General features: G+C 58.3%; 2 protein-coding genes and 1 non-coding gene across 8 annotated transcripts in view; all 3 read right to left on the bottom strand.

The window, feature by feature from the left end:
- FBXW9 (F-box and WD repeat domain containing 9) overlaps positions 1–4,005 on the bottom strand; it is a 6,181-nt gene extending 2,176 nt beyond the window's left edge. For 3 of the 4 annotated variants that reach the window (XM_021705016.2, XM_044913341.1, XR_002481172.2), the window contains exons 1-5: positions 3,515–4,005; positions 2,273–2,412; positions 2,071–2,199; positions 998–1,110; positions 821–912 (exon numbers count right to left, since the gene is read on the bottom strand). In XM_021705016.2, the coding sequence (XP_021560691.1) occupies positions 821–912; positions 998–1,110; positions 2,071–2,199; positions 2,273–2,412; positions 3,515–3,923 (883 nt within the window). In that variant the 5' untranslated portion in view covers positions 3,924–4,005. The remainder of the gene's footprint in view (positions 1–820; positions 913–997; positions 1,111–2,070; positions 2,200–2,272; positions 2,413–3,514) is intronic. The other variant, XM_044913389.1, reaches the window with a different exon arrangement.
- Positions 4,006–7,176: 3,171 nt separating this feature from the next.
- TNPO2 (transportin 2) lies at positions 7,177–21,297 on the bottom strand. 3 transcript variants are annotated; one of them, XM_044913269.1, is made up of 25 exons: positions 21,207–21,297; positions 19,616–19,727; positions 18,878–18,953; positions 18,646–18,795; positions 16,537–16,643; positions 16,319–16,452; positions 16,161–16,242; positions 15,964–16,086; positions 15,739–15,857; positions 14,846–14,906; positions 14,580–14,745; positions 14,213–14,365; positions 11,648–11,873; positions 11,281–11,452; positions 10,729–10,815; positions 10,542–10,649; positions 10,283–10,441; positions 9,545–9,632; positions 9,260–9,358; positions 8,588–8,683; positions 8,222–8,297; positions 7,840–7,939; positions 7,685–7,759; positions 7,474–7,575; positions 7,177–7,366 (listed from the first exon to the last, which is right to left on the bottom strand). In XM_044913269.1, the coding sequence occupies exons 2-25, from the start codon at positions 19,712–19,714 to the stop codon at positions 7,286–7,288; spliced, it is 2,739 nt and encodes a 912-aa protein (XP_044769204.1). In that variant the 5' UTR covers positions 19,715–19,727; positions 21,207–21,297; the 3' UTR covers positions 7,177–7,285. The 3 variants fall into 3 exon arrangements, with proteins under 3 accessions (XP_044769204.1, XP_044769227.1, XP_044769254.1); XM_044913292.1 differs by having other exon boundaries at positions 7,279–7,366; positions 7,448–7,575; positions 21,207–21,256; XM_044913319.1 differs by lacking the exons at positions 7,177–7,366; positions 7,474–7,575; positions 7,685–7,759 and having other exon boundaries at positions 7,926–7,996; positions 21,207–21,256.
- On the bottom strand, positions 11,524–11,593 carry LOC123323224. Its single transcript, XR_006539290.1, has one exon. It is a non-coding gene; the product is annotated as a small nucleolar RNA SNORD41 (small nucleolar RNA).
- Positions 21,298–21,636: the final 339 nt, after the last annotated feature.

Below are 21,636 nucleotides of genomic sequence, written 5' to 3'. Positions count from 1 at the left end.
GGGGGGGGGGGGGGGGGGGGGGGGGGCCGGCCTACACGAGGACGCTGGCACCTATCCCACTTGGCACCACCCTTGCTCTGCTCTGCACGCCCCCATCCCGTCCCTCTCCCCTCCTGTCCCAGCTGGGCCTGGGCCATCCAGCGCCCCCAGATCTCAGCCCTCCCATCCCGCCGTCCCAATCCCATCCACTCTCAGTACAGCGCAGACCTCAGCAAGTCCCAGCAGAAAAGGCTTCCACCTGCAGGCAGGTCGGAGCCAAGCCGCCCCCTCACGACACCCCCACCCGCCTCTGGCCCCACCTGGGCAAAGGCCCCTAGCCCTTCAATTAAAATAAGAATGAATAAAGAAAAACAATGGAAAAGGCTTATGTGCTGGGCAGTGTTTTCCTAGGCTTTTTATGTCAACTAACATTTAATCCACCAAGGTTCTTACTGTCCTCTCCTCCTACTAACCCTATGGCGCTGGAGTTATTAATCCAGATTTCACAGAGGGGGAGACTGACGTTCAAGCTTGACAGCTAGGAAGTGGGGGAGCCAGGGTCCTAGGGGCTGCTCCACCTCCCACAGTATTGAGGCTCAGAAGGCTTCCCATCCTCCCCGACACCCCAGATAGAGGGGGCTGCCTCTGCCCCCAACCCCCATCCCCCCCGAGCTGCCTTCCTTGTCCCAGCACAGCACGGGCCACTTGGAGTGGTCAGCATCTGGTTGTGACTGTCATCCCAGCCAGGCTGTGAGGGCCAAGGGTCTCCTTCCCCAGCATGACCCTGGAGACCCCAGGCGGCTCTCCTCTCCCCACCTGGTTCCCAGGGCCCCCGGCCCACCTCTGGGGTCGTAGACGGTCACCTTCTTGTCATAGGTGCCAGTCACCAGGATGTCAGGCCGGTAGGACAAGCACAGCACAGCTGCCTTGCCCCTGGGAACACACGGACCCCAAGGCTCGGGCTGTGACTAGGTGGGACCCCGCCCGGCCCCAGCTCCCCGCCCAGGACCCCACACACTTTATCTCGCCGAACTGCTGTCCATCGGCCGCCATGTCCCAGAGCTTCACCGTGCTGTCCCAGGAACCAGAGCACACGCGGTGGTCCAGCGCTGCCAGCGACCACACCCAGCCCTGCAGACCAGACCCAGTGGTCATCCCCATTTCAGAGCTAACAAAAGTGAGGGTCGGAGGAGGGAGACGACTGACCCAAGAACCCAGAGCAAGTCCGCTCCAAGTAGAGGTCGGGACTTAGGTCGGTGGGTCTGTCTGACTTCAGAGCCGAGGAGCCGAGGACGTGCACGCCCACACAGAATGATATTCCTAAGTCAAGTCCCTGCCGGAGTCCACACCCGTGGTGCTTCGAGGCCATCTAACAATGTGACTAAAAGTGGGGCCTCCGCTCCATGACCTGAGCAAATGAAGTGCTCTCCCTCAGTTTCTTCACTGGGAAAATGGGCACAAAAAAACAACCCCCGCCTCAGGAGCCAGTAGGCACAAAGCACTGGCTGGTGACTAACTCATTCCTCACCAGACTCTCCGAGGAGAGTGCTGCGTAACTGGTCGGTGCTACAGATGAGGGCACTGGAGCACAGAGAAGTTGAGTCCCTTGCCCAAGGTCACACAGCCAGGGAGTAGCAGAGTGGGGATTTGAGCCCGGTGGCCTAGCTCCGAGACCAGGCTCTTGGCCACCTGCCTGGCCCACCTCAATGACTGGTGGTGGTGCCCCTGCATGTCCGCCTCTCATGAGCTGACAGCCATGCTCAGAGCTTTGTGATCCCCACGGGCGGCCTCGTAACTGCCCTGCCCTACACCTCTCAAGGTATACCTGATGTCTCCCAAGTGCCTCCTGTGTATCCCAGCCTAGGTGAAGCTCTACGGCATATTCATCTCATTCATCCTCATCCTAACCGAGCCCTAGACACAAGTAGAAACGGAGGCCCAGAGAAGTCCTACATCTCACCCCAGCATCGCACTAACAATGGCAGGGTAAGATTTAAATCTATGATGTCTGGTGCCGAAACTCATGCCCTTAACCATGGCACCCTACCCAGGCCCCCCGCCTTGTGCCCGTCTGGCCTCCTAACCCCTCACCTTGTGGGTGCTGTTCTTCTCGGTGCCCAGGGCCTTGACTAGAACCTGGCTGGACTCCACCCCCAGCTGCCGCAGATCCCACAGGTTGACGTTGCGATCTCGGGAGCCTGACAGACAAAGCGCTCCACCCTGAGAAGAGAGTGAGGTGGTGGTGTCGGAGTCACCCTGGTCCACCCCTGCCCCCCACCGAGCCCCACCTCACCTGGAGCAGCAGCACCGAGTCAATGGAAGCAAAGTGCCCATCAGCCAAGCAGAAGTACTCAGCCCAGCGCCCATCCTCCGCCCAGCGTGACAGGTGTTGCTCCAGCTCGATGCAGGCTGTCGGCCAGTCAAAGTCCTCCTCTGTGGGGCATTGTGAGCAGGGTCCCCAGTGGGCAGGAATCCTGACGTCCACACCAGCTGTCCAAGCCCACCCCTGGCTTCCAGGAAGCCCAGCCTTCACCAGACTTGGGGAAAACCCCACCTGGATCCCTCACCCCACCCAAGAAGGCCCAGGATCTAGCTTTGGGACCACCAGCCACCCACCTTCCAAGCAGGTCTAGGACTACTCACCCCAGTTTCCAAAAAGTGGGTAACTGGAACCTCGGGACCACCTTCGCAGGCCTCAACCCCCAACCCAAGTGTGGAGGATAGTAGCCTCAGGATGTTAAGGTCCTGCCTCAGCCCCCCCTATGCATCAGAACTAGGACGTTTTGCCTCCACGATCTTAACCAAACCCAGGGAAGTGTTCTCAAATTAGTGTCTGTAAACTTGGGAACTTTGTCGAGATGCAGAACTCAAATGCTTGCAGAGATTCAGTGGTATAATGGAGCTCAAGCAACTGTTTATCAAGCTGTTCAGGAAAGCCCCATCAATTCAAGGTCACCAAGCTGTCTTATCCCCCAGGGATCAATGACCTCAGGGGCAGGAGGAATTACCACCAGCCCCAGACTAGGCTAGACCCTGGGCTTGAGGATCGATCTGTGATTGCTGGTATCAGGGATCCTAACCTCTAAAATGTAGCTTGGGATCAAAGGTTCCAGGCTCTGGGCCTTTAGTCCCTGCCCCACCACTACCTAGGTCAAGACTGTAAGGGTGAGGGGCTTTGGCATCACCAGTTGGATTCTTGGCCTACCCTGAACCCCAAGAGATTCCAACAGCTAAGACTTCAAGTCCCTGTGTCAACCCCCAGCCAGGGGTCGGGGCCGTGGTACCACCAGACCCCAAGCCTGAGGCTTGTTGGATCCTGAGTTCAGGGACCCCAGCCCCCCAAGGCAGATTTCCACAGCCCCAGGACCCCCAGCGTCTGGCTCATGGTGCACCCAGAGGTCAGGGGCTTTGGCACCACCGGTAACTACCTCAGCCTCCACCCAAGCCAGGACAACCAGGAAGCCTGCTCCAGGGCTGTGCTCACAGCACCCCAGCCTAACCTGGGCAGCTGACCCCAGCCCCCAGGCGCGCGCACCTTCCACCACTGGGTAGGGCGCGCGTACGCGGCGCTGCGCGCGTAGCCTCCAGGTGACATGGTCACGCACGAGGTCGCGCAGCGTGTGGCACACGCGCGGCAGGACGTGGAGCACCAGGCGCGCGTCTAGGTAGGCGCAGATCTCGAGCAGCAGCTCCGGAGGAAGGCTCAGCAGTCCCGGGACCCCCACGGGCGCACCCTTGGACGCCGCCCGCGGCTCCAGGGCGCCAGGGGATGCGACGGGCGCGGACAGCAAAGGGGCGCGTGGGGGCGGCTGCCCGACTTTCGGCGGACTGAGTACGCGGGCCACGTAAGCCTCGGCCTGCGCGTCCGGGTCGGGCTCCGACTCCGGGTCCGAGTCATCTTCCCAGGCGCGGGGATCGTCGCGCGGCCCTGGGGGCAGCTCCATGGCGACCGGGTGGGCGCGGCCAGCCGGGCCCTGTCAGCCGAGGGCCTCGCGTCCCGTCTCCTAGGCAGCGCGAAGGCACTTCCGGCGCTGCTTGATGACGTTGAGCGCTGGCCGGAAGCGAGCGGCACGTGGGGAAACAGGCTGGATCCCGGAATCCCGCTGTTTTGAGTGCTCCCGTGGTGCAGCTTCGTTGGCCTTGTGCTAGAAAATGCAGATTCCTTCTAACAGCGTTTGTTAAACAGGCAGCTGACTCAGGTTTGACGCGGCTCTGTCAAAGGCACCTCTCACAGGTGACACTGAGCTTAGAAATGCAGTCCCTCGGAGTTCGCAGTCTGGGCCATATGGGGATTCCAGCTCCTGTCTTTCCTTCCGGGGGCAGAAATGTGCGGTTGTACCGCAGAGCCTCGGATTCTCCTAAATTACCTAAAAATCGTCCTTATTTCTTATTTACTGAAACTGTCTTTTGAGCAAGGCATTAACCGATCCATATAAATGTCTCAGAGCACTTGCCGTTCTGCCTCTTCAGATACCCAGATATGCTCAGTTATCACCTAAGCAGCGAGGCCTTCTCACAGTACTCTACTGTAAAGACGACCATTTTACCAACGTTCCCTCTTCCCTCCCCACCTTTTCTCTGTGGGACATTATCACTGTTCCGCTGTTTATTTCCTATCCCCTCACTAAAACGTACACATTTGTCGAATGAATGCTGGATATATGGCAATGTCAGCTTTTTGTTTGTTTTCCCAAGTCGATGCAGGGGACGTTTGGCCCTGTTGAGGTTGCAACAAGATTTTATTCTGAGGCTGTGTGTCCCAAGAACTTCGCAATTTCTCATTTGCCTCAGTAACTGTCTCATACTTACTACACCTCCCACAGGCCAAGTGCTAAGCTTCCTACAAAAATGTCTAACCTGCCCAGTGACCCAGAGTTGTGAGGTTAGCCAAAGATGAGAGTGGTGCAAGACTCTGCCCCTTAGTTTAGTCTAAGGCAGATGGGAATCTTGAACCTGGGCTGTAACACTAATGGCTCCCTTTTAAATTGAGCTCAAGACGTTCAGTGAGCTGTAATTACATTCCATGGGACACACGATACGTGTATGTTACATTTAATCTTTGTCGTTCACATGCAGCTTCCCATTTTACTGGGAAGAAAAGTGAGAGGCTTGGGGTCCCAAGAAATGTGCCTGGTTAATTGCTTACTTATTTCCCTACTCCTGAATTATTTCATAGAGTCCTGGGCATCCCCATTTCTAAGGCGTCCCAAGCCCCCCCTCCAGATCTCTTCTCTGTGCCAAAGCCAAGGATACAGGAGGCCAGATGGAGACCAACGGTTTCACAAGAAACTGATCTTTACTCAACAAAGTTCTACACAAGTGGAATCTCACGCCACCTCGGCGCCAGTCCCCAGCACAGCACAGTAACAAATGGACAGACCCTGGAGCCCGTAGGAGGAAGAGGGTGAGGGGGAAGGAGGGATGTGGGACAAAGAGGGACTGCAGATCGAGGCCAGTCAGGGTCCGCAGCCCTGGGCAGGGGAGAGGGTTGAGAAGCTGAAACTTCGTTGTGCAAAAATCAACCAAAAATAAATTAAAAAATTAAATAGTTTTCTTCAAAAAAAAAAAAAAGAAGAAAAGAAAGAAAACTAGAACCAGGCTCCCCTTCCCTGAAGGTGGCTGGAGCACCCCCATCCTGGGTGGAGAAGGGGTTACCAATCCCATCAGACACCCAATCCATCCACAAACCCCAAGACCCAGCAGAGGATGCTCCAAAGAACTGGATTACCAGAAAATTAAATGGTACCTAATTTTTTTTTCTTTTTTTTTTTCCTTTTTTTTTTTTTTTTAAACAAATGGCTTCCAGAGACCTGCTGGAGTTTCACAGGGTAGGGAAGCCAGTGGAGCTTATGGAATGTGCACCAAGTGACCCTCGGAATAGAGGCAGGGCCTGACCCTGTCTGGGGAAGACACAGGGCTATGATGGGATTGGGTCTAGGGCCCTGCAGGGATGAACAGAACAAGCCCCAGGCTGTAGGAATCCAGTCAAAGCCCCACAGAACTCCCAAAGGGGCCCCCAGAAAAGTAAAAGTAGGGGAGGAGAAAAAGGAAAACACTAAGGGGGCTGCAGGGCCCGGTTCAGTTTTGAGGCCAACTGGGAAGTAACCACACACCCCCTCTAGGGGTGCCTCCCACACCGTGACTGCATCCCCAACCAATCCCAGAAGGTCCCCTAGAATCACTGCCCCGTCTGGTGGGGTCTTGTAGCCCACTGGGAGTTGTGATGAACAGGAAGCCCCAGGGACAGAGAGTGGGGTCAGGGGGTGTACCACGTTCTCCTCCTCCAAAGCGCTTCATTTCCTTCTTGCTGGCAGAGCATAAGCTTTCATCCTCTGTCCCCCATCGATTAAAGGCCCTGGCCGCAGCCCTCAAGTTAAAACTCAGGCTGGAACCTGAGAGGAGGGCTCTCAGAAGCACAGAGAAACAGGCCGCCCTTGAAACAGACTTGCTTATGGAGAGACACAGGGAGTAGGGGTCAGCAGCTCTGGCTGCCCCCAGCTCTCTTCAGGAAAAAGGCCCTGGCCCAGCGTCTTCAAAAGTCACTGGAGCACAGCTGCTGGGGGGGGGGGGGGGGGGCGGGGAGAAGAAAGGGCAACCTCTGGCCAGACCCAGCCCCTCTGGCCGTCCCCGCTCTTCTGGCTGGGACCGAGCAAGGAACGGGGCCACGCAGGCTGTGGCTGCCACCGAGCTGGCAGGAAGTGTGCGGAGCAGATCCCGAAGCGTGTGCGTGCTGACTTGGCGGCCCGGAGACGGCCGTCCTCTTCCCCCGCCCCAGGGGCCCGGCGGAGGCCCCCATCCCACCCAGCCCTCCCCAGTCACCAATGCCGGCAAAACAGCAGAAGCTTCTTAAACTCTAGATGCAGGTTACACGGAAGGCCTCACGGGTTAACTCAGGGGTTCACTAATTCTACTGTCTCCATGCAGTCGGGGAAATGGTGGGGCGACCGGCCCAGCCTGGCTGGCTGCAGCGCCGTACATGCGTGTGTCCGCGGGTGTACGTGTGAGCGTACGTGTCTCTACAAGGACCCCCCCTCCCCGCCTGCTTTCCCCTTGCCTCAGCCTAAGCCGGAATCGCTCGGCCGTGTTGAATCTTCCCTCCCGCGAGGCTGGCCCAAGTGGGCTGCCAGAGGTGACCCCGACTGAGAGCAAAGGGCCCTTGCTGTCAAGAAGTCCCACCCCCCCTCCCCTGTTTGTAGGATGAGTGTGGAGACCCCACCCACCTGCCCACTGGCCGCCAGGCCACACACACTCATGGCAGGTAGGTGGACGGGGAAGGCGTCTGGATTTGGGTCCCGCTCACTCCTCCCTAACCCCCCTCGACCAGGGCACGGCGACTTCTGGACGCAGCGCGCTCCCCAGCAACCCCTCCAACGACGCAGACAGAAACCTGTGGAGAGAGGCGGGGGTCAGGGCCTGCACCCCCCACTCCCCCCAATAGCAACGGCCCGCCGGCGCGCAGCCTCCTCACCTGGCAGTCGTGACGCTCGTCTAGACCCCGTAGAAGGCAGCCAACCTCTCCTTGAGCAGAGGCGGGAACTGCTCTGAGAACTGCTGCCAGTTCTCCTCCCCAACTTGGTCTTTGAAGCCGTGGAGAATCTGCGGGGAGGCGGGGGGTGAGGCGCGCCCCAGCGCGGAGCCGTCTGAAGGCAGCTTCTCTCCCCAGAGGCGCCCCCTCGCCCCCCGCCACTGCCTCGCAGGAGCTCACCTTATAAAACATGTCCCGAAGGTCATCCTTCGGGCTCACCCAGGAGGCTACAGCGTCGCAGAAGAAAATAAAGTCCTGAAACGTGACAGGTCCTGTGTGAGGGGCCGCCTGAGCCCTGCCCCAGCACCTTCCCTCCGAGCCCCAGCTGCCCCAACCTGCACGACGCCCCCGGGGTTGACGCCTATCATCATGCAGATGCCTCGGAAGGCTGAATCCTTCTCCTCGTTGTCCCTGATATTCCTGAGGGACGTGCACCTGTGGGGGAGGTGAGCGGCAGGCAGTCAGCTGGTGGGGCTGGGGCAGGATGGGCATCTGTGGGGGGCAGTGGGGAGCAGCAGGTCAGAGGGGCTGGGGTGGGACACGTTATCTACGTGGGGTGGGGGGGGGTTTCAGCAGGTGATGGGCTAGGACGGGCATCTGGGGGTGGACACAGGCAAGGGAGCAGGTCCGGCCCGCCCTCCCCCACCCCCGGCCTGCTGTCCAGCCCACCAGACGCAGGCCCCACACGGTGGGGGGGGGGGGGGGGGGGGCACACACCAGGGCCGGATGAACTGCTGCAGCATGGGTGCCACCTCCTGTGGGCACACGTAGCCCAGGCGGCCGATGGTGATGGCTGGAATGGCAGAGGGACTCGTCAGGCGACCTGCAACCCCGAGTGGCCCCGGGACGGTACGTGGCGGGGCCTCTGGCACGAGGCACCAGCCCCGCCCCGTGGGCCCCAAGGGAATAGGCCCAACCAGGGTCTCTCAGAGGCATCTTCCCTGGGGCTCTTCCCAGAACCCCTTCCGGGTCTTTCCAGACACCTTCTTTGGTTCTTTCCTGAGGTCTCTTCACCAGTACCCTCCCAGCTGGGAAGCCCAATCCCAGGTAAGGGGACAGCAACTGCTCAGGCCTGGTGCCCACCTGTGTTTTCCAGCAGCGTCTTGGGTGTGTTGGGCCGGTTGATGATCTCCACCAGGTTGTTGAGGACCATCTGCACGTAGGGCTGCATCTCCGCCCCTGGGGAACCAGTTAGTCAGAGCCCCGCATAGCCCATACCACCCATGCTGACCCCCAGCTGCATCCAGATACTGGCCAACTGCAACCAGTGAGGGAACAAAGAACATTCTCCAGCTGGTGCCCGGCTCAGGACCCGTGGCCAACCAGGGTCAGACCCACACCTTCCAAATACCAGAAGCTTCCCTGAAGCCATTGCTCAACACCAGGGTTAGACCACATTACCCAGATTCCCCGGGGCGGGGCGGGGGGGGGCGTGGAGAGAAGGGAGGAAGCGGCCAAAATCTCCCCACCAATCCCAGTGGGCCTTTCAACCAACTGCACGGGGTGGGAGGTCACAAACAATCCAATCAGAATAGGCCTCCTGTTCGGCCTCTTTAGAAAAACCAACCACAGGTGCCCTTTCAGCCATTTGGCAGGATCCCTGAGAAAACGACTCAGAGATGTCTTCTTGCACACCCAACTGCAGCAATCCTCAAGAAGGCCCAGGGCTCTCTTACGGGGGACCTGTCAGGCAGAGCCCAGGTCCTGCCCCCAGCGGGGAACAGGCCAGCGAGGGGGGAGATGCAGGGCACTCACCCATCTGCATGCAGATCTCGCCAATGGCCCAGGTGGCATTGTTGCAGACAGAGATGAACTCAGGGTTCAGGTTGGTGCCCAGGATGGGCATGAACTCAGCTGGTGGGGAGAAGGAGGAGTGCTGAGCAGGAGGGCCAGCCAGGGTGAGCTCCTGGACCTGGCTGGGCAGACCCCATCAGACAGTACGAATACAACCCAGTTTGGTCACTGTCCTCCCAAAGTCATTTCTCCATCATTTGAGGCCAGAGCTAGGGTTATGGGGTCACGACAAGATGGGCGTCCTACCGATACAGGGCTTGACATGGATGAAGCAGGCTTTGGTGAGATCTCCCAGGAGTGCGAAGGAGCTCTGCCGGACCTCAGGCATTGAGTCCTGGGTGTGTGTGGGGGGGGGTGTCAGAGCAGGGTCAGTGTGGCAAGGCTCCCTGCCCCCCAACCAGCTGGGGTCCCAACTAATCCCTCAGGGCTGGGTAGCTGGGGGAGCAGTCCCTGGGGCACGGCCTGACCCTGTCACTTCCCATCACAGGCCCCATCTGTAAATCTGGGACTCGGGGCACACTGAGCCATAGTGTACCCCTGCCCTGCTCAGGGTACTGCTACGGCAGGGAGCAGGCCTAACCATCCTAACACACTGGGCTTGCATGTGTGTAAAGCTGGAAGGGCTTCTGCTTTCATATATCCTTCTTCTAATTTTTTTTTTAAGTAATTCCCATGCCCAACATGGGGCTACAACTCAGCACCCCAGATCAAGAGTCACAATCTTCACCGACTGAGCCGGCCAGGGGCCCCTCGTTCCTCTTTTAAATTTTCTACATTGTTAGCTTATTCAATGAGATTTGACTCACGTCTTACTTAAATCACTTTTTAAAAGAAGTACAAGCTTCCCCCACCCTCGCCCCCGGTGGGTCCCTTTCTCCAGATGTCCTCTGGGCACCACCAGGGCCCCGAGTCACCCCAGGGTGGCCCGCACGGGCTGCCGGAGGGCTTCCCTGCAGTCAGAGGGTTTGCAAGGGGCCCACCCACCTGCATACACTGGAAGAGCAGCGTCATGATGTTGCTGCGGGCCACCAGCTGTTCCACGTGGCCACCCAGGCCCTCGGCCAGGCCACTGAGCAGGTCCAGCGCCACAATCATGAAGTCCTTGTCAGGGGCCTCGTACTGCTCAGGGTGCTGGGTGTACATCTGGGCACATATGGGGTGGGCGGGCAGGTAAGGGCAGTGGGCCGGGGCGAGGTCAGCTGCAGAGGAGTGGGCGGTGGGGCACGGGTGGTGAGATGCTCACCATGGCCTGGGCCAGAGTCTTCTGCACCAGGGTGACACAGCGCTGGTAGACAGGCTCGCAGTAGGGCAGGAAGCCACTCTGCAGGGCAGTGGCCACCGATGACAGGCACTGGTCGGGAGGAGGGCAGGAGAGGTGAATTCGGGAAGGGTGGAGCAAGGCTTTGGGAGAGGTCCGGGAGCCCACCCACCTCCAGCAGAGGGAAGAGGTCCTTGTCTTCATCCTTGAGCTCGTTCCACTTCTGGATCAGCGGAGGCATCAGCTTCTGGATGTATTCCTGGAGAGGGAGCGTGAAGTTGGGGCTCCCAGGGGTGGGGGAGCAGCCTGGCACCAGTGGGGCTCCCTGTGACTCAGAGGCACCTACTGCCTCAGTGATGAAGTCTGAGCTCCTTGCTGGGGCTCATGGGGCCCTCCGAGGCCTTGGCATCCAGCCAGACCTCCAGGCCCATCTTGTCCATTCCCTTCTCTCCGTCCCGAGCCCCGCCCACCCCGCTCGGCCAGGGTCAGCAGCTCCCCACTCCTGCAGACCCCTGAGCTTCCCCAGCACAGCACTTACCACGCTGTCTCAAAACTGTCTGTCTCCCCCACTAGACTGGGAGCAGGGCAAGGGCAGAGGCTGGGTCTGTCTCCCTGCCCGTTGAGGTCATGCCCAGGTCCCTGGCGTGCAACACGGGGTGGCCGCCAGGTCACTGGATGCAGAGAGGCATAAGGCTCAAGAGAGGGAGACGCTGTGGGGTCTCACCGGCTGGTTGAGGTGGTGGCCCACAGAGTCGGCCAGGGTGCCGATGGCGTCATAGAGGATGAGCAGGTTCTTGTGCTGGTACTTGCCGAAGGCGAAGACGAGGGTGTCCAGGATATAGCTGAGGTAGGGCACCAGCTCTGTACAGGCCTCCTCCTCCAGGGTGGCGAAGGCACTGGAGTGGGGAAGGGGTTCAGTGGGTGGCCACAGGGGGAGCTGGGCCTGGGGGTGGGGGAGGCACGCCCTTGGGATCAGCCAGTACGAATACGTGAGAAATCAGCGTGATGTCAAGGGACATGAGTGTCATCACTTCCCAGAAGGCAGCCGTGGGGCAGGGGTGGGGGCTGTGGGGCCAGGTGTCGAAGGTCACCTGCAGGCCGCCTCCTGCACCCTCTTGTTGCCATCTAGGATGCGCTTGAGCAGCTCTGTCATCAGAGGCTTGAGGTGCATGTCGGGCGGCTGGCTGACCACCCAGTGGGCATAGCGGCTCAGCGTCCAGCAGGCGATGGAGCGGACCAGGGCCTTCTTGTCCGACAGGCACTGGATGAGGTGTGGGATCAGCTCCGGCAGGTAGGGCACCATGCCCTGCATGCAGCCTGCAAGGACCAGCACAAGGGCAAGCCTGAGCCCGGCCACAGCCACCCTCCTGGAAGAGCTCAGCGGCATCTAAGGGCGGGGGGGGACGGGACGGGGACACTAAGGCTGGGAGGTAAAACCACAGAAACAATGGCTCAGTCACAGAAATGGCAGAAGGCAGGGCCAGGATGGGAGGCAGCATCAGGGCCAGGATGGGAGGCAGCATCAGAACCAGCCTTTCCCCTCCATCGGCGCCACCTGCCACGGTCACTCATGAATTCATAGGGCCAGGCAGCACAGTGACCAAAATGGACAGAAAGTACTTTTCTTTTAATTTTTAAAATTTTATTTATTTTTTATTTCTTTATTGTATTCCTTTATTTTCTTAAGTAGGCTGCATGCCCAGCATGGAGCCCAGCACGGGGCTTGAACTCAGGACCCTGAGATGAAGGCCTGAGCTGAGATCAAGAGTTGGACACTCGACCAACTGAGCCACGCAGGCACCCCTCTTTCCTTTTTTTTTTTTTAAACTTAAGCTCTAGGGACGCCTGGATGGCTCAGTCGGTTAGGCGGCTGCCTTCGGCTCAGGCCGCGATCCTGGGATCGAGTCCCGCATCGGGCTCCTTGCTCGGCAGGGAGCCTGCTTCTCCCTCTGCCTGCAGCTCCCCCTGCCTGTACTCTCTCTCACTCTCTCGCGCCTACTCTCTCTCTCTCTGAAAAGTAAATAAATAAGATCTTTAAAAAATAGATAAATAAACAAACTTAAGCTCTACACCCAATGTGGGGCTCGAACTCACAACCCCTAGACCAAGAGTTGCACGTTCCACTGACTGAACCAGCCAGGCACTCCAAATACTTTTCTTTTGAAACATTTCTTGGATGTTTGAGAGTTTTCTATTTTTCATCTTTTAAAAAAAAAAAAAACTGAACAGGGGCGCCTGGGTGGCTCAGTCGTTAAGCGTCTGCCTTTGGCTCAGGTCATGATCCCAGAGTCCTGGGATCGAGCCCCGCATCGGGTTCCCTGCTCCGTGGGAAGCCTGCTTCTCCCTCTCCCACTCCCCCTGCTTATGTTCTCTCTCTCACTGTCTCTCTCTTTCTGTCAAATAAATAAATAAAATCTTTAAAAAAAAAAAAACAACTGTGAACAGGGGCGCCTGGGTGGCTCAGTTGGTTGAGTGTCTGCCTTCAGCTCAGGTTGTGGTCTCAGGGTCCTGGGATCGAGCCTGCATCGGGCTCTCTGCTCCACGGTGGGTCTGCTTCTCCCTCTCCCTCTGATCTCTCGATCTTGATCTCCCTCAAATAAATAAAATCTTTAGGGGCGCCTGGGTGGCTCAGTCGTTAAGCATCTGCCTTCAGCTCAGGTCATCAGCCCAGGGTCCTGGGATCGTGCCCCACATCGGACTCCCTGCTCTGCGGGAAGCCTGCTTCTCCCTCTCCCACTCCCCCTGCTTGTGTTCCCTCTCTCGCTATGTCTCTCTCTGTCAAATAAATAAATAAAGTCTTTACAAAAAAAAATCTTTTCCCAGAACACCTCGTGAAGCCCATTAACATACGCACACATGTTACCGTAACACACACTGTGCTTATTATATAAGGAAACCTTTCCTTGAATAAATTTTATTTTTATTTATTTATTTATTTTATTATTATTTTTTTTAAGATTTTACTTATTTATCTGAGAGAGAATGGGAGACAGAGAGCATGAGAGGGAGGAGGGTCAGGGAGAAGCAGACTCCCCGCCGAGCAGGGAGCCCGATGCGGGACTCGATCCCGGGACTCCAGGATCATGACCTGAGCCGAAGGCAGTTGCTTAACCAACTGAGCCACCCAGGCGCCCAACCTTGAATAAATTTTAAAAGCTCTCCAGGGTGGAGACTCCTGCTGCCGGGTCTGAACCTTCTATGACAGGCCTGGATGCTGAGGTGGTCACGAGTGACGCGGGCAACACGTTCATATTCCCGTTCACCCAGCTGCACCATGGGTGGCCGGGGAAGTGGTATAAATCTCTCGGCCCCCCAGTCTCCCCATCTATGCACCCCCACCTCATCAGGCGGGCTGCCCGTGGTTATCGCCGAAGCCGTAACTGTGCCGACAACCCACAGAACTGCTGTCTGTGAGAATTAAAGGGAGGGCCTGCATCGTGGGGCCTGGGGGTTCCATTCAGGCCCAGAGGCTGAGGAGGAGATTCAAATCCATGAGCTGTTTGGTGGGGGCTGAGCAGGCCTCTGAGAGAGAAGCTGCGGCTGGGGTCCGCCGGGCCACACGGCTACACGACACAGCCCGGCCCAGAGCAGCTCCGCGGTCTCCCGCCAGCACGGGGCTCCGAGGTCAGGCCCGACCACGCCAGTGGGGCACTCACCCTCAGCGATGGCGCCCAGCACCAGGATGCCCGACTCTTTGACCACCCACTCAGGGTGGAAGAGGAGGCCCTTGAGCAGGGGGAGTAGGTGGGGCAGCAGTTCCTCCCGGAAGACGTTGGCCAGGACGTCCAGCGCAGCTGCCGAGCACTTCCCTGGGACGGGGGAGGGGAAATGTGGGAGCAGGCTCAGGGAGGCCCTTTGCACAGGCTGCCAGCCTCCTAGACTGCACCTCCCCAGGATCAGAGATCATGATTAGAATCTTCACGATCTGCTCTGAGTAGGTCTCTCATCACCTCCCGAGAGGCAGCCCCTGGGCTTGCTGCCTTCCCCCACCACCACCCAGCCCCCACAGGCCAGGCCACGCACTCAGATTCCAGTCGGACAAAGCATCGTCATCATCATCATCCTCTGCGTCCTCTGAGCCATCAGGCCGCTCAGCCTCATGGGGCAGCGTCACTGTGCGGGACTTATGGAAACGTGGTTTGATGTCCTGCTCACTGTCGGGGACTGCCTCGTCCTCCTCCACGTCCCCCTATGGGGCCGGGCAGATCACTAAGCACCACTGGGAAACCCAGCCTCAATGCCCCAGCCCTCAACTGCCCGTTTATGCCCGGCAGTGGACCCTGACTGACCTTGAGCAGAATGATGTCGATTTCTGAGTACTTCATTCCATTTACCAGGATGGGGATTAACCTGTTGGGAGAGAGGCTGCTCACCGGGATGCAGGGGCCCCCGAGCGGGAAGCATCAAGGAGCCAAGGAGCAATGTATGGAACTTAGGAGTATTATCCTGATCTAGTTTTAGCCACTGGGACTGGGACAAAGCAGACACCACTCCTGGCTCCACAAGAGGGTTCTTGACCCAGACCTGGCCACTCAGGGAATTCCAGAACTCTGAATACACCAAGAAGCTTAGAACAGTGTCTGATCCCTAGCATACTGTAAGGCAAGGAGGACTTACGGCCCTTCCCTGGGATGGGCCAGGTCAGACGAGCAAATAGGCAGGGCAGCTCATCTCCCCAGCTGGAGCCCATGCACTTGGGAGGTAGAAACTGATTCATGACTCAGGGATGGGCAAGTGATCCAAGTGGGTCAAGGAGGGTCAGCCCTAGGACTTGTGCTGGAGATACTGGTTGAGAGAGAATTTCTTTCCTCTGAGGTTCCTAAGCTTGAAGGTAGCAGAAGGCCCCAGCACTACCAAGGGGGAAGGTCGTGCCTGACGACAAAGGCAACACCGAGGGCGTAGATCTGAGATCACACAGACGTCTTTTACATCCTTTTGAGCACCTGGATCCAGCTGTGCCCAAAGCCCTTGTCAACTTTTCATTTTTTTCATCTACAACTTACCTAATTTTCAAGTCATTAAAAACTATCTTATCACTTGCCACATCAACATACACAGGGATAGAAAGTAAACGGAGATAGAGAACACAGACTGAGGGTAACACAGGAGATAATCAGAGGGAAGGCAGAGCACAGAGAGGGATGGAGGCCGAGGCGGGGCAGAGGGCAGGGGTGGCACTCACTGGACCAGGTGGGAGGCCAGGACTTCCTTGCAGATGGGCTGCTCGGCCAGCGTCAGCCAGAACTCACAGGCCTCCAGGGCCACGTTCTCATCGTGGTCCTGGGTCCTCTGCAGCATGTACTAGGGCAGGGTGGGAGAAAAGGCTAAGGCCCGGCCTGGCTAGGGGTGCCCTCCCCACCTGTCGCCCGCCCCAGAGAACACCTGGGCCTGCCTTGGTGGTGCACACCTGGATAATGCTGTGCATGTGGGGGATGAGCCTGTCGATCCGCACTTCCAGCAGCATCACCAGGGCACGGCACACGTTCTTCCGCACCTCAGGGTCATCGTCCACGGCCAGGGCGAACAGGTGCTGCAGGGAAGGTGGGATCAGCTGCAGCACGGCCCTCAGCCCTTGCCCTGCTCAACCCCGGCCCGGCAGCCCACCTCGATGAAGGTGTCAATGTTGTCCATCAGCGCCTGGGCCCGGTCCATGATGAACTGGTTCACGCAGGCGATGGCATGGGACCTGGCAGCGAGTGGGCACCTGGGTCAACCCTGACCCCGCCCCCTCCAGGCTCCCCTCCCCGGGGAGCCACACCCACCGGATCTTTGGGCTGCAGTGCTTGAAGAACTGTAAGAACTTGGGGATCATGATGTTGAGCGGCCTGTTGAGGGCATCACTGTCCAGGAGCTCAGACGAGTCTTCGCAGATCTTCTGCAGGGCTCCGAAGGCTCCCTGAGTGGAGAGGAGTGGGCAGGCAGCCGTGAACCCCAGTCCCACCCCAGCTCCCACCCAGGTGGGCCACAGCTGGTCACCTACCTCACAGGTGTTGTAATCCTCCGAGTTGAGCAGGCTGCACAGCTGGGGCAGCAGCTCGGGCCACATCTGCAGCTCGCCCTTGGAAGCGATGGTGGTGATGAGAATGCCTGGGGCAGCCGGGAAAGGACGCTGCCTCAGGCTGCGTGCTAGGTGCGGGCCTGCCGCGCACGCGCTCCGCTGGCTCGCAGGCCGTCCGGGTGCAGTCCCCCAGAAGCCCTACACACTCCTTTCGAGATCCTCTGAGCCTTACTGTAATCCAGCTCCGTTGCAGGCCCTGGGATGCAGCACAGAACTAAACACAAAATCCCTGCCCTTGGGGGCTGCTTGTCTAATGAGAGAGGCTTCCAGGTAAAAATAAATGAGCAAAAGACCTGGGAGGCAGGGTGCTGAAAGCTAGGGGGGGGGGGGGCGTTAAAGCAGAAAAGACGGCTGGCAAGGGCGGAGGTTGAGGGCAGCAATTTTATTTAAGTTTATTAATTTTTTTTTAGCAATCTCTACACCCAACGTGGGGCTTGAACTCACGACCCTGAGATCAAGAGTCTCATGCTCTTCTGACCAAGTCAGCCAGTCACCCCATTTTAAGATGGGTGGCCAGAGGAGGCCTCACCCAGGTGATACCTTGCTATGTGAGCAAAGACCTGAAGGAGATGAGGGACAAGCTATCCAACTCCCGGGGGCAAGAGCATCCCAGGCAGAGGGAATGGCAGGTGCAAAGGCCTGGGGCAAGGGCAGGCCCAGTGTGCTCCAAGATGGGTGAGGAGCCAGAGGGGCTGAGCAGAGCGGGCTGCGGGGGGGGGAGGGGGGGTGGCAAGTGGGAGGCGGTGAGGGCTGAGAGGTGACAGGCGCAGGTTGTGACAGCCCATAAAGCCCTGGGGAGACTTGTACTGCTGAGTAGAAGCCCAAGAGCGGCCTGCAATAGGCATGGGCAGCGCGAGGGCCGAGAGGCGGTCTGGTAGCTGAGCTGAATTCAGGTGAGGGCGGTGCAGAGAGTGTACTGGAAGCCAGGAGGTGGCAGTGTTTCCCCAGCAGGGGTAACACTGGCCCTGCCATCTCTCCACATGACCCTGCCTCCTGCTTCTGCTGGGGAAGGCGTTACCTGCGGTAGGGAGACCGTGAGGACTGGGAGTGCAGTCCCAGTCCCAGTCCCAGTCCCAGTCCCATCCCTGTCTGTGCGACCTTGGCCACATGGCCTGACCTCTCTGTGGCCCAATGGGGGATAAAAGCACGGGCCCCTAGGACTATTGGAAGTTTCAATACCTTAATTCAAACACTCAGAGCAGAACCCGGCTATCTAGTGAACTTGGTAAATCCGATCCTTCTGCTGGCCTCACAGGGGGTGTTGTCAGGGCCCCAAGATCAGGACTTCTAGCAAGCCCATATCTGGCTCAAATTTAATACTATTTTTCTGTCTTTAGTGCACATTTTTAAGGTTATCTTCCCTTTACCCCATGCAAATATCTTTTCATTTAAAAGTCACATACAACTTTCTCCGAAAAGCAACTTTTAAAAGTTGACGTTAAAGAATAAAAACATAAGTCGGTTTGATATCAACCACATCTCAGTAAAGGTGGGAAAAAAAAGCAAGTCAATGACAAAGAACTGGGTTGGTGTTTCTCAGTAGCGAAGACGCATGAGGTGAAATAGCTGGAGAATTCTCAGTTATCCTTCTGTTAACTCGCTCAGGCAGCCCTCTGGGAGTCAGGAAGGGTCCAAACGCAAACCAAACTCCCATTTCACCTCATCATTATTGGTGAGAATTAGCTGAAGACACCAAGCTCCACAAGATTGGGGGGGCCCTCATCTTCTAATGTGCTACACCCTCAGGACCTAAACAGAATTCTGGACATGGAGTGACTGCCTTCAAAGTGGGAATGGCTGCTTCAGGAGGGAGTGGTTCAAAGCACTAGGCCTGCACTGGTCGCTTTTGAGCTCTGCTACTTACCAGGTAAGTCCCTTAACATCTCTGTGCCTCAGTGTCCTCATCTGTAAAATGGCAATAGTAACAGTACTACCATCCACGATACTGGAGTAGTCAGTGAATCGATACCCTTAACACGCTGAAAAGCTCCTTCGCTGAGAGTAAGGCCTTGGGGAGCCACTCACTCTCACCTATGGTAGCTCGGATGAGTGAGGAGGCATCGCCAATGTTGTTGAGACACTCCTGTTTGATGAAGTCGGCCACAGGTGGCGGAAAGCTCTGGTAATGTGCCTTCACGTTGTTCTTGAGGATGAGACCACTGAGGGAACGAGTTGGCTCATCTGGGGGTGGAGGGTGGAGGGTCAGGGGAGCACAGAGGAGAAAGCGGGGTCCCGCCTGAGTGGAGGGGCACTGGGAGCATACCTTCCGACTTGAGTCTGGTCAGGACAAAGATCAGGTAGTTGTTGAAGTCGGGAAACTGGTTCAGTTGTTTGAGTTTCTGCCAGGTTGTTAAGGGACTTGGGAGACAAGGGCCTTCCCCAGGTGGGTCCCCTTACTGTCACGTAGCTAAAAGCCCTTCTGACCACTGGGACCAGGCGGACAGCTCCTGAGACCCCACCTGTCAACCCCCGTGCCAGAACAACACAGCATTGCAGGCACACCAAAGTCATCCAGCGGGTGGAAGAGCACACCTGAGCTTCCCATCCACTCTCGGAGACCTGGCCGGAGCAGGAGAGGGTTGGCAGAGCCGCGCTGTTGGACCAAGGCAGCTGCTCCTCGGTCCTGCTCATGAACAGTCCCATGTTGCCTGCTTTTTTAAAAAAGAAGGGAATCCAGATTTTCAAGTAAAACTTGCTGATAGTTTAAATACCTTAAACTTTAACTTATTTTAAGCATCAACCGGGAAAAGAAAATGTTAACCATAAACCTAAACAAAAACTACGTGCCAGCCAAACGTGTTCCTTCCCTCCCCCACAGGGCCACATTTCCTCTGGAAATGGGACCCAAGAATTCTAATCCCCAATTCTGCCAAAGCTAGCTCCTGCCATAAGAGAGTCTGGGAATTAGGGAGTCAGCCCCTTCCTCTGGCCTTCAGGGGCTGCAGATGTCTGCCCTGTTCCCCCTAGGCCTGGAAGGAAGGAAGGAAGGAAGGAAGGATACGTCCTGCACGATGCGCTGCGTGGCTGTGTTGGGCGACTGCGAGTCTTTGAGCAGCTGCAGGACCTGCTGCAGGCCCTGCTCATCTGGCTGCCAGTCCATGGCGCAAGGTGAGCTGCGGGGGTAGGGGCTGGGGTCAGAGCTGGGTCCCGGGGGCCCCGTGTGAGACCCGGGCTGAGCCCCCGTGGAAGTGACTGTAGCGGCAGCGCGACGGGAGCGCCCTCGGCGGACAGGCGGAGGCCGCCGATCCACACCAGCCCAAGTGCGGGGTCCCCGCCAGCTGCGCCATCCACGTCCGCGCAGTCTGGGGCTCGGGAGCGCAGGTGAGGGGCTATGGAAGCGGGCCGCGGCCCTCAGCGAGCCCAGCACAAAGCTTTCGTTCCAGGGCGGCCCATGCCGCCTCCCCCGGCTGCGGGCGTTACGGCTTCCGCCAGCCTCACAGCCGCCAGGCAAGGCCCCAGCCACCTGTCCATCCAGGGGCCCTGCTCCAGACCGCGATAGCGCCCCGGTCCCCGTGGTCTCCCCGGTCCAAACAAGGCCCCCAAAGAACCCTCTTTTTCCGAAACCTAGCCCTCAAGCTCCGCCAGATCCCAGCCGCCTCCTCCGCCTCGGTCTGGTCACTGAGCCTCCCAGATGCACGGTCCCAAGGTGCTCCAATCGTCCCGATCCCTGCCACCTCCCCTAATCCGTCCCTCCAAACTGAACCGTTTGCCAGACGCTCCTCTTTTTGGCCTAGCCTGTCTCCATCCAGAGATTCCCCTTAATCCGGTCCGGAGCAATACCCGGACAGGTCCGAGTTGCCTCTCGGAATGAGAGCCAGCCAATCCCGCCCACCCCGTGAAAGATGACCCCTGGACAGGTCCCTGTCGCTTTCCCCAATCAGGTCTGGCCAAGTCTTTCCCCCCCCACCCCCCCACCCCCCCACCTCCTGCCCCAGTCAGCATTAACTCCTGCTGGCGGATCTCTGTTGTTTCCCGTAATCAAGTTCGACCAAGCCCCCCACCACCTCGAGGTGGAAACCCACTTGGTCCGATCTCTGCAGCTTCCCCCAGTTAGGCCTGGCTGAACACCTCCCGGAGCATTCCCCCCAACGGATCCTAGCGACGCCTCGAAGTCAGACCCAGCAAAGCCCTCTAGAACGAAGTCTGACGACCCTCCCTGTCAGGGTCCAAGAAGACCCCCAACTTTTCAATGAGGCCTTCCCCAACCAGATCCAACCAAAGCCCCGCCTAAATATCCCCCCACATACACACCCGATCCTCACGACATTCCCCAATCAGGCCCTGAGCAGTCCCCAGACGCTTCCCCCAGATCCCCTCCAGCCCGACACCAGCCGCCCCACTGGCCCGATTCTCGAGGCACCGGGGTCTCGCCCGGCTCCGAGGCCCCACCCCCTAACCCCGGCTCGGTTTCCCCCTCCCCCGCCCCGGCCCGCTCTCGCTGCCTCGCGAATGGGGCCCAAACCGGGTTCTCGGCCTTTCCCGGTCAGGCGCGGCCCCGACGGTCGGGCCGCGCGCGGCGCAGACCCGGAGCCCCGCGGGGGTCAACGCAAGCCCGGGCCCAGCCGGTCGGGCTTCGGGTAAGGCCCACTTACCCGGCCCCGGGTGGCAGCAGCGGCGCCTTGCGCTGCGGCTTCTCCTGAGACTCGCGCGGAAGGAGGGAGCCAAAGAGAGGGAATGAAAAAAAAAAAAAAAAAAAAACGCGGCCGTGGATGAACCGCGGCGGCTTCCGTACGCCGTTCAAATTGGCCCAGCCGAGCCAATCGGAAGGCACAGCTGTAACACGTGGAACGGCACCGGGGAGACCGAGGCCCCGCCGAGGCCGGGTCACGTGACCGAAGTGTAGGTGGCTCGCCTGGCCTCTCTGGCCGTTCGGTCTTCCCAGCGTCTCGTTTTCTCAGCGTCTGTCACGCAGGCCTGACAGCAGCTCTTTGCTGGGAGCTGAGTTTGGTGGCGCGTGGGGACTTTTGGTATGTGGTGGACCCGTGAACCTCTCGGCCCCAGCCAGTTGTGCCTTTCACCCCC

Source organism: Neomonachus schauinslandi, chromosome 1 (genome assembly GCF_002201575.2).
Source record: "Neomonachus schauinslandi chromosome 1, ASM220157v2, whole genome shotgun sequence".
NCBI classification, from domain to species: Eukaryota; Metazoa; Chordata; class Mammalia; order Carnivora; family Phocidae; genus Neomonachus; species Neomonachus schauinslandi.
Note: the sequence above shows the minus strand (reverse complement) of the source record. Positions and strands in the feature narration are given on the sequence as shown.

Bases quoted from the DNA above. Each gene is read 5' to 3' on its own strand.
- TNPO2 (XM_044913269.1), bottom strand. From the start codon at position 19,714: ATGGACTGGCAGCCAGATGAGCAGGGCCTGCAGCAGGTCCTGCAGCTG. The intron at 16,453-16,536 runs GTAGGTGACCAG...CTCTCCACTCAG, and splicing joins AGGATTACAACACCTGTGAG to GGAGCCTTCGGAGCCCTGCA. The intron at 11,874-14,212 runs GTGAGTGCCCCA...TGGTCCTTGCAG, and splicing joins GCTGGGCGCCATCGCTGAGG to GCTGCATGCAGGGCATGGTG.